At 39.1% G+C, this 11911-nt stretch overlaps 2 protein-coding genes across 2 annotated transcripts; both read left to right on the plus strand.

Annotated features, from left to right (window-relative positions):
* The first annotated feature begins 6547 nt into the window (after window positions 1-6547).
* Window positions 6548-7504, plus strand: CPXCR1 (CPX chromosome region candidate 1). The gene has a single exon (XM_062183063.1). The coding sequence runs from the start codon at window positions 6548-6550 to the stop codon at window positions 7502-7504; it is 957 nt and encodes a 318-aa protein (XP_062039047.1).
* A 3508-nt stretch (window positions 7505-11012) lies between these two features.
* On the plus strand, window positions 11013-11606 carry LOC133752684 (divergent paired-related homeobox-like). Its single transcript, XM_062183064.1, has one exon. The coding sequence runs from the start codon at window positions 11013-11015 to the stop codon at window positions 11604-11606; it is 594 nt and encodes a 197-aa protein (XP_062039048.1).
* Window positions 11607-11911: the final 305 nt, after the last annotated feature.

The raw sequence follows: 11911 nt of genomic DNA on the forward strand, positions 1-11911 counted from the left end.
GTTCATGTAGATGAGTATCAGGAATTTCATCTTGTTCCAAATCAGGAGCAGAGGGGAACTGCACACATTCTGGAGACATGATCTTAATAATGGTACATTGATGGGGCTGGCACTGTGGCACAGTGGGTTAAAGCCCCAGCCTGCAGCGTCGGCATCTCATATGGGTGCCGGTTCGAGCCCAGGCTGCTCCACTTCTGATCCAGCTCTCTGCTGTGGCCTGGGAGGGCAGTGGAGGATGGCCTAGGTCCTTGGGCCCCTGCACTCATGTGGGAGTCCTGGAAGAAGCTCCTGGCTCCTGGCTTCGGATCAGTTCAGCTCTGGCCATTGCAGTCATTTGGGGAGTGAACCAGTGGAATGGAAGACCTCTCTCTCTCTCTCTCTCTGGTTATACCTCTCTCTGTAACTCTGTCTTACAAATAAATAATTCTTTAAAAAATGGTACATTGATAAGAGTCAAGAAGGTTATTAAAAATATGGCTCCCTATGGCTTGATTATCAAAAGTCAAAAATCTGAAGGATAATCAGTTAGGTACTGAAAATAAAATATGTTCACCTAAATTAACAAAAAAGATGAGGTAAAGGATGTAAATGTAACTATAATGAATATATTATTCTTTTTCTTTGCATACTCTGATGTACAAGAGCTAACCACTCAGTTTGTAACTAATAAGAGTTGATTTCAATAGATAAATAACATTTGCTTGTGAATTCCAGAAACTGGACATGGGAAAGTCAGCTAAAGATACAAAATAATCAGCGTGACAGAAGGATTGGATTTATTGTGCTGAAACATGAAAGGGTACAAGTAAGTAGGGGCACAATAAACATAGGCTGTAGGCCAAATGCGTCTCACCCTGGTTAATGAAAGACTGAAATATCTTAACCCAATACTTCATTTGTTTCAGATTCCAGCCAGATAATGTTGTGCAGCTGTCGAGTTGTGTAGAACATCCAGTTACTCTCTTCTCATGATAAAATCAAGACATCAGCAAATTTCTTAAAGAATTGCATTAACATCTGAGATCAATAAAAATATCTTGTTATCAGATCCACAACTGGCTTCAGCACCTATCTACCACTGACATGCCAATAGTCATGTCCTCGCAGCCCAACTTCTCTTTTGCACTTCTTAAAAGCCACGGATCTCCCTAACTGAACAGGATGGTAGTTCTTAAACCCTAGTCTGCTACCCTACTCATCCACATGTGGAAACTTAAACTTTTATTTAAATATGTATATATGAAATACATGAAATTTGTATAACTTAAACAAAATTTAAATTTTATTTTCTTGATTCTCAAAGTTTGTCCACGTTCTTCTGATTTGGAGCCACTGACAAGGACCAGACTTTCAGTAACATAAAGACACTTTGAAGTTTGTAAACCAAGTAAAATGAATTATTGTATATAGGGTTACTAAAATTAACAAATGAAAATACAGGATGTTCAGTAAAATTTAAATCTCAAATTAGCACGAAAGATTTATTTATTTTTTGAAGACCAGATCTATCTATCTATCTATCTATCTATATATATATATATAGAGAGAGAGAGAGAGAGAAAGCGAGACAAAGGGAGACAGAAGACACAGAGAGAGAGAATTTTCCATCTGCTGGCTCCCTCAACAAATGGCCACAATATCTTCACTGCGCCAGTCCAGTCAGGGACCTCAAACGTCATCTGGGTCTCCTATGAAGGTGGCAGGAGTTCCCAGGTGCATTAGCAAGGAGGTGGATTGGAAGTGGAACAGCCAGGAATCAAACTGGTGCTCACAGGGGATTGTGGTATCACAGACAGAAATTTAACTTGCTGTACCACAGCACTGACCACAAAACTTCTACTTAGTATACATTTATCTGAAAACATATCTGATTCTATTTAGTACATAATAATACTAAAAAGACTTATTTGTAAGAAATTCAAATTGTATTAGATATCTTCTGTTAAATTAGAAACCTCTTTATTCACCAGTCTTGGGAATGACATACAGTTTTGATTTATCTTTAAACAGGCAAACATTATAAACTCATGGATGTTGCCAGATTTTACTCTGCCTGTCATTTTAAGGAATCTGGGATGCCCCTTTCAGTTATCTTTCAGTTATTCCCTCCCCCCTGCACTTTACAGAGGGTTCTGCTTGGTTGCTAGGTTGCCACATTCCATGGACATTGTGATGCAGAGTTACAAGCAGTATAAAGAGGGGTGGAGAGTAGAAGAAGAGGAGAAGGGCAGAGAGGACCTCGTGAAGCACACATCTCTTGGAGGGATTTGTGCTGATGAGAAGAGAGATAAAGAGTGAGTTGAAAATGAAAAGGAATATATGTAAGACCTCTTAATAAGTACTTCTTAGTCTCTGTGGCCTTTTTATTGGTGTTAAAAGGTTATTTTGAAGGTAACCATGGTTGGTTGATTTCTCATTGTTTGACAGGGATGCTGGTCTGAGACTTGTCTCTTTTGGACATATCTCAACTGGAGAAATGATTTTGGTCTGTGTATCACTAAACTGTTTTATTGATAAAAATATTTTAAAGGTAAAAACTAACAAAGCAGAAAAGAATAGGAGATGGTAAGTTCCCAAAAGTAGAGGAGCTTGGGGTGTGGTGAGGAACTCCATGCCACTCATAAATACATGCAGGGGACATCTGACACTTGATGCACTTTCATGGGAGGTGAAGAGAAGTTGTGTACTGGCCAGTTTGTCAGTGGGGAAAGATGGGGCATTTGTATAATGGAGTTGTGACTGGGTTGAAGAGTCATTAACACATTTTAGTACAAAATTATGAAAATTTTGGAGGAAGAGACATCGAGCTTTCCCAGAGCATGTGGGTCCTGGAAGACGCAGCATGACTAGAATACAAACAAGCTACCATCAATTTGGAGGGTAACTGAATCTGATTTAGAAATATTCAAAACAGCAAGGTTCTTGGCAAAGTCCCCATTTATCTTCTGGCACTTAGCATGCTTTAAACGCAAAAATATCAGAAGGGAATATCCAAAAACACTAATCTGGGTATTTAGTTATAGGTAATTTAAATACAATGTCTTACAAAATAATTCTTTAGAAACTGTGTATGGTGATATTATACTGTCTCAGAGCTCCAAATATTAACTATAATGGAATTTTATTTTAAACATTTTGTTTTTGTTTTTGTTTTTGACAGGCAGAGTTAGACAGTGAGAGAGAGACAGAGAGAAAGGTCTTCCTTCCGTTGTTCACCCCCTAAATGGCTGCTGTGGCCGGCGCGCTGCGCTGATCCGAAGCCAGGAGCCAGGTGCTTCTCCTGGTCTCCCATGGGGTGCAGGGCCCAAGGACTGGGGCCATCCTCCACTGCCCTCCCAGGCCACAGCAGAGAGCTGCACTAGAAGAGGAGCAACCGGGACAGAATGCAGCACCCCAACCGGGACTAGAACCCAGGGTGCTGGTGCCACAGGCGGAGGATTAGCCAAGTGAGCCGTGGTGCTGGCCTATTTTAAACATAATCTCAAAAGCTATCAATCACATCTACATTCATCTTTGTGAAACCTAAATATTTTTATTTTGTAATAAACACTGATATTATAAATAAAATTATAAATAGAAATAAATAATATAAAGAAATGTAATCTGTATATGTGCGTATATTTACATATATGTATTTACACATTTATATATAGATATCTATATATACACATGTATCTATATATTTATATACAGATATATATGCATATGTGTATATTTATATACATGTGTATAGACATGTAAGCATATGTATATACAGATTTATATAGATATATAGAGACACATGTATATATACATACATGAATGTACAGATACATAGATATGTATATATAAAGAAATGCTCCAGGTGTGCAAAGAAAATCAAATGTAAAGACAAGAAAACAGGAAATAGCAGATAAACTGTTTAAATGCAAACTCATTTTGCTGAATTATTATAAATGATAAAATGTAGAAAGGCATATGACATTCGACTATTTGAAATGTAAATTCAACATTAAAGAGTAATGATTCAGAGATTTAACCAAATACTCTATATGCTTCTTGTGCACTCCCAGTGAGGGTTTTTATTAAGTTAGTTTGTTTTTATTTATTTCGCAGGCAGACAGAGACAGAAAGAGATGGAGATATCTTGCATACACTGGTTCACTCCACAAAGGCCTGCAAAAACAGGGACAGATGCAGGCCCAAACCAGGAGTTAGAAATTTGATTCTGGTGTCACATGGGTGGCAGCTACCCATGCAACTGAGCCATTATCTGTTGCCTCTTAGGGTATGCAAGAGCAAAAAGCTGGGTGAGGAGCAAAGGAGGTCAGGAACCCAGACACTGTGGTATGGCTTTAGGGTATCCCAAGAAGCAGCTGAATCTACTGTGCCACACGCCCACCCTGTTTATAATTTAAATGGGCAATAAGAGCCCTATGTGCATAGATTTCTGATGTGATACTTTGCAGCAGACAACAAAACTAGATTTAATATATGCTCTGTTGACAAAATTGTTGACATGGTCTAACAGCATAAATACACAATAGATATGAGTATATGCACAATTTATGCTGCATATATCATATAGAAAATGTCATTTCCAAATGTGGAAGCGAACACTGAATCTCTAAGGTATTTTGGTAAGTGAGGTAGAATAACCCACTAAAGAGCAAAGCAGAAAAGAAAGTTTCACTGGGGGAAGAAGGTGAGGAGCTAACTATTCTGCAACTGTTTAATGGAAATGTCTTGACTTCTTTTCAGTGTGCATCTGATAAGACCTGGATGATCGCCAGGAACTTCAGTGCCCAGCAAATTATTCAATCTCAGCCACATTAAGAAGCAACCCAGTCCTATTATCTTCAAACCTTGTGAGTTCAATGTGGTTATTTTAGATGCCTTCTAAAATAGAGTCTTAATTTTTTTCATTAAAATTCTGATGCTGAGATGTCTAACAAATGATGCTGAAAATGCAATTTGGTAAAAGTTCTCATGGCCCCACATATATGACTGCCAAATTTTGGGAGTGTATGATGACTTTGAAGAAGTACAGAAAAAGTAGAATAGAACATCAAGAAATGAGTCTCGAGGAATGCTTACATATGTTGGGAAGAGTGCTGGGGATTTTTAAGTTTTTATTTGTCTATTTATTTATTTATTTACTGGAAATACAGAAAAATAGAGAGAGACAGAGAGACTGATCTTCCATCTGCTGGTTCACGCTCTAAAAGTCCACAACAGTTAGGGCTAGGCCAAGACAATGGAAGGAGCTTGAAGCTCAATCCAGGTCTCCCACATAGGTGGCAGGAACCCAATTAATTGAGTCATCATCTGCTGCCTCCTAGGGAGTACATTAGCAGGAAGTTAGATTGGAAATGGAAGTGGGACTCTACCCCAGGCATATATGGCATGTGGGCCTCCCAGTTGGTGGCACACCTGCCCCAGGAAGAGTCTTTAAAAAGCAAGTGAAAGGGACTGGCATTGTGGCATAGTGGATTAAGTTACTGCTGCTATGACACCAACATCCTACATCAAAACACTGTTTCCAGTCCCAGCTGCTCTACTTGTGGTCTGACTCACTGTTAATGTACTTGTGAAGGCAGTAGAAGATGGCCCAAGTGCTTGGGCCCAAGTTCCACATCAGAGTACCTGTGTTCAAATCCTGGCTCTGGCTCCTGACTCTAGTTTACTGCTAATATAGGAAAGCAGCAGTGATGGATCAAGTAATTGGTTTCCTTCCATCTACACTGGAAAGTGGATTGTCTTTCTGACTCCTAGCACCAGTCCTAGAACAGCTCTAGACATTGCTGGCATTTGGAAAATGAACCAGCTTTCTCTCTCTCTCTCTCTCTCTCTCTCTCTCTCTCTCTCGCACAGTATGGACAGAAAGATAGATAGATAGATAGATAGACAGACAGATATGTGTCTATTTCTCAAATAGATAAATTTTTAGTATTGAAATAATAAAGTTTATAGAATATGTACATTATGAAGAAACTATGCATGGATTTCAAATTTTTGAACCAAAACAAACATCTTAATTCCATCTTCCCATGAACATTTTGAAATAGCTTCATACTTATATATGCTGCCTTTTACTTTAGTCCTTAAACCCCAAGTAGTAAGTTAAATATATCTTACTCAATAAAAATTCTACTTATGTCATTGTCCAAAATGTAATAATTCTCTCTATATATATGTTCTATTATCTAGGGTGTATAGACAGAGAGATAGGTAGACAGACACATTCTAGAACACAGAATACATTCCAAAAATAGCCAAAAAATACATTCTAAAAATGAGAGATTATATTACTTCAAGTTTATACAAAACCCCATAACTAAGTAATGAGAACATGTATTTAACAGGAGTTGTCTCTTTCCCTTCAGTGTTGACTGCCCCATTTTATTTCGTGGGTTTTTGACTTTTAAAATACTGATGGATAGGAGGATATACAGGAATAGGACATCCACATAATTTTTTGCAAGGACTCAATAATTTATTTCTTATGAAGTGGAGCATTCCTCAATTTGATAATGCTTTGTCTTCTTTCTCTCAAATAGAGCCCAGGATGACTTCTCCTACAAACGAAGGAAGTGATACAGCCAATAGTGCCCTCAAAAATGCTGAAACTGAGGCTCAAAATGACTGTAACACAGACATAGAGCCTTCAGCCGTTGACTCCAGTATGATATCTGAGGTAGAAAGCAACCCAGCACATGTGGAGTCAACTGCATCAGCCTCTCAGGAGAATGCTGTTTCTCAAGCAGAAGACAATGAGCTTAAACCAGAGAAGATTCAGAAGAATCCTCAAAAAGAAGATATCAATGAAAGGGCTCTTCTAGTTCCGGTCCCAATTCCTAGAAAATGGGGCTTTCTTATCTCAGGATTAGGGAGAGAGAAACATCTGAATGTCCCTCCACTAAGAATTGTTAAAAGCAATTTCTTTGTCAATAGGCCAAAATTCTACTCAGGGGACATGGAGATGGACAAAAATGACAACTGTCATAGCACCATCAATTGCAGGATTCCTTTCCACCATTCAATCCCATGGAGAATCCCATTCATTAACAATTGTGAGATAAAGCGAATGATTCTCCGTACATTCTGTGGGAGGAATCTCTCTCAGATCACAAGTAGTCAAAGTACCATGTGTGTGAAGCAAAAGTACATGGCAGTTGTTCCTCGCCCAAACATCCTCACCCACGGTGAAGGAGACATAGTGTTTAGAAGGCATTCAAGGGTGTACCCCATTGAGAGAATGACATCCAGAAAGTTTTATATAACAAGTGATACCAAAGTAAACAGTGAATATCACACTGTTGCAAGGCCCATGTTCTATGCCCCACGAATCTACATTGAAAACACCTTTAGAAAATCTTTTGAGGATTATTTGCAACGTCACCATAACATCAGGGCTGTGATCGTAAGCAATAATGGATGGAAATATGTGTGTCCTATTTGTGGGAATATTTTCAACAATTTGGTTGACATTAGACAACATTCCTGCAGTTTTCCTGGTAATTAAATTAAATTGAAATAAATCCTTTTAAAAACTGAACTTTGAAAAATTAATTTCACTTTCAAAATGAGAGAAAATTGCATAAACAAATATTTTAGTGCTATTAGATGGAGTTGCATAAGGAAACACAAAGATATATCAATAAGAAACATTTAGGAGAAGAGAGGAGAATATGCTGTGCTGTTACAAATAGATCATCAAAGTACTAGGCCTTTGATGTGTATCTAGTCAGCAATTGAACCAAGAATATTTGCACTTTCTGAACATCTAATTTTGGATAAGAATAATGTTAACATTAAAAGATTCTATGTTAACAAGACCTTGACATAGATAGCAAATATGTACTAGAAGAATACACAAAGTCCTACAAGGTATTTCCAGAGACTCTGCTAAATTTATTTTCTGAAATGTTCTCCATAAATTCAATAAAAAAATTTAAAGCATTGAAAGCTGTATTGTTTGATTAGAGTAAGAGTAATTTCCTATACCTACAAAAAAAGCTCAAAAATCTATAAATATGCCATACATAGGTACAAATTTTGATGGAAAAAAAACTCCTAACAAGAAAATTGTTTGACAGAAGCGAAGTAATTTGACATAGAAATGAACAAATGATAAATTGTTAGCATGAAAGTATAATCCTTTTTCTTGATTCATTCCTTCTTCAGCATCCATGATCATCTACAAGTTTTACCTTCCTCCCCCACACATATGCACAAATTCTCACATATATTTAAGGAGTTCTCCATTGTGATTCTTGCAACTCAAACATCTGTGCCTATTTTTCATTTTATATGTGTGCTCATATATAACTACATTTTATATATCTATTAATGATTGTACAATATGTATAATATACAAGGTTTCGTCATTTCTGCTAATATCATTGTATGTGTTACTTTTCTTTTTTTAAAAAAAAGATTTATTTATTTAAAAGGCAGAATTACAGAGAGAGGGAGAGGGGAGAGAAAGAGAGAGAGAGAGAGAGAGAAAGAGAGAGAGAGAGAATATCTTCTATCTACTGGTTCACTCTCCAAATGGCTGCAATGGCCAGCACTAGGCCAGGCACAAGTCAGGAGCCAGGAGTTTCTTCCAGGTCTCTCAAGAGGGTGCAGGGCCCAAGCACAAAGGCCATCTTCCTGCATTCCCAGGTGCATTATCAGGGAGTTGGATTGGAAGTAGGACTTGAACCGGCGCCCATATGGGATGCCAGCACTTCAGCCAGCAGTTTTACATACTATGCCACAACACTGGCCTCTATGTGTTACTTTTTACAACAATCTTAAATGCAGGTTTGTTTTTTTTTTAACATTTATTTAATGAACATACATTTCCAAAGTACAGCATATGGATTACAATGGCTTTCCCCCCCATAACTTCCCTCCCACCTGCAGCCCTCCCCTTTCCCACTCCCTCTCCCCTTCCATTCACATCAAGATTCATTTTCAACTCTCTTTATATACAGAAGAACAGTTTAGTATATATTGAGTAAAGATTTCAACAGTTTGCACCCACACTGAAACACAAAGTGAAAAATACTGTTTGAGTACTAGTCATAGCATTAAATCACAATGTACAGCACATTAAGGACAGAGATCCTACATGAAGAATAAGTGCACAGTGACTCCTGTTGTTGACTTAACAATTTGACACTCTTGTTTCTGGCATCAGTAATCACCCTAGGCTCTTGTCATGAGTTGCCAAGGCTATGGAAGCCTTTTGAGTTCACCAACTCTGATCATATTTAGACAAGGTCACAGTCAAATTGGAAGTTCTCTCCTTCCTTCAGAGAAAGGTACCTCCTTCTTTGATGACCCATTCCTTCCACTGGGATCTCACGCGCGGAGATCCTTCATTTAGGTCATTTTTTTTGACAGAGAATGCAGGTATTGTTAAAGGGAAAATTAAATGCATAGAAACAATTTCCAGGAAATTTAATTATTTTCCCAGGTCATGAAGTAACTGCATGCTGTTTTCATCATATAATAATGTAACACAGCTGGAATTCAGTTTAATGGGAGCCTTTTTGCATATTAAGCTTTATTTAATAAACATGTATTTATATTTGAAATAGCACATAGAATTTATTTAATCTGTGGGTATAATTGACAGAAATTCCAAATGCTCATGAAGCTGAGAAGGAAGCCACATCAACAACAAGTCAAATTTGCTCACATAGAGGTAAATTTTCCACATACAGATATAATTATTCAGTGTAAGCAATGAGTGAGCATGAACAATTAAACTAAGATAATTCAGGAACTATTAAAAATATTGTTAGAATATACATTATTTTAATTTTTATCTGACTTTTCTTTTGAATATGTAGTTTTTAAAAAAATGTGCCATCAAGTAGGTGTCAGTAAAAATAATATAGAAAAATACCTTGTGTGTCTCACTTTTCCTAACTGGATATAGAATGAAAATAGTAATTAGGCTTTAATAATTCATTTTGCTATTATTAAAATACCATCCACAGAATTCATATTCTATTTGGTAAACTTCAACAAAATTTGAAAATATGATTTGAATGTAAAACAAAGTATTTACCTGGATATAATTTATCTTTCACTTTTTTTTTCAAAAATTACACAGGCATATATTAAGCTAAAATTTTTGAATTGACAAAATAAGGGTTAAGTCATCATGAGGAAATCAAGAGAATCTAAAAAATCCTAGAGGTATGCTTCCCTAGAAGCCCACTTGAAAAATTTTCATAACTTCCAAAGCTGGTGAATCAAGCTTTTGCCTGGAAAAAGAACAATGAGTAATGTAGTCCAATGAACAAAATGATAGAGCTTTCTAATTTTAAAAATTGACAAACTAACTCAACATATCACAGGTTTACTTATTTTCTATCAAAGATGTAGTGCGGGGCATGAGCGCGGCCATGGCACAGCCAGGCCAGGCCCGGGGGCTCCACATGCGCAGCTGCCCCTGGGTGGCCCCACCCGAGCTGCGCAGAATGGAGCCACACAGAGCCGAGTAAGATGGCGCCCAGAGGAAGTAAGATGGGAGGAATCCAAAGTTGTTTACCACTAAAACTAATTGGCTGTGCAACATCAGGGGAGGTAACAAAACTAGTAACAAGTGTATAGACATAGGGCTAGTCCTATAGAAATCCCCCCCCCAAGGTAAGGTGATTTTTTAAGTGATTGGTTGTCCTTAGCCCTGCCCCAATGACTCTGCAGTTTTGTGCTATAAAAGGTTCTGTTACACACAAAGTAAATGAGTCCTTGCTACTAGACTTGGCTCCCCGCTGCGTCTGATTGTCTCCGGGATGGGGAGGCTGGGGAACGGGCGAGCGGCGCACTTACCTTTCCTCGGGCCCAGTCCATCCTGTATGGGTGGACTAAGACCCTGCAATGTAGGAATAGGAAGGTATTTCATTCCTTTAGAATTGTATGAATTTGAGGCATTGCAGGAGGGAGGTGTTCCTGCCATGTGATTTTAAAAACAACTGCTCCAGTCCTCATCTCTGGAGCTGAACACGGGAACGGGTCAAAGTACAAAGATGTCCAGCTCAGAGGACTTCCTTCAAGGCAAATATCACAAGACATCACAGAGGAAAAGAACCGTATTCACTGATAAACAGCTTGAAGACTTGAACATCTTGTTTAGTAAGAACCCGTACCCAGACCGTGACCTTCAGCTAGAAGTAACCTCCAAAATGAACATAGACCCCACAGTGGTGCAGGTCTGGTTCAAGAACCACAGAGCAAAACTCAAGAGAGCAAAATGCACTCAAGTTCCACCCCCGCAGGAAGCTCAACACCAGAGACCCCTGGAGGACCCAGTCACACCTGACTCCTTCCAGGCGCCAGTGGAAGCACCAGCCAGATACCCTGAAGACACCTACCCCCGGGGCCTTGCTTACCCACAACACGTGGTGCCCTCACTGCACCTCAGCATCCACCCCAGGTTTAAAGTCCCCAGGGACCCCTCTGGAGGACACCAAATCATCCACTTCGGCTGCTGTGAAGACACCACCATATACAACCTCTACCCGCTCTGGGACCCCGCGGTGCAGCCAGGATCCAGCTCTGCCGCTGCCTCTTTCTTTGCACACAGCAGACAGAACTGGAACGATTTCCAGACACAGAAATAACTTCCAGCCATAAAGAACAAACAATGATGTGGTGGCTGGGTTTCAAAAACATCCCGGGGCCGGTGCTGGGGCTCAGTGTGTTAAAGCCCTGGCTTGCTCCAGTTCGAGTCCTGGCTGCTCCACTTCCATTCAACTCCCTGCGAATACACCTGGGAAGGCAACAGAGGACGGCCCAAGTCCTGAGGCCCTGCATCCATGTGGAGATCTGGAGGAGGCACCTGATTCCAGGCTTCAGCCTAGCGCAGTCCCAGTCATTGTGTCCAATTGGGAAGTAGACCAGCAGATGGAAGACTCTCTCCTCTCAT

Source organism: Lepus europaeus, chromosome X, assembly GCF_033115175.1.
Source record: "Lepus europaeus isolate LE1 chromosome X, mLepTim1.pri, whole genome shotgun sequence".
Taxonomy (NCBI): Eukaryota; Metazoa; Chordata; class Mammalia; order Lagomorpha; family Leporidae; genus Lepus; species Lepus europaeus.

What these genes read in the sequence shown, in the direction of transcription:
- LOC133752684 (XM_062183064.1), top strand. Translation starts at nt 11,013, where the DNA reads ATGTCCAGCTCAGAGGACTTCCTTCAAGGCAAATATCACAAGACATCA.
- CPXCR1 (XM_062183063.1), top strand. Translation starts at nt 6,548, where the DNA reads ATGACTTCTCCTACAAACGAAGGAAGTGATACAGCCAATAGTGCCCTC.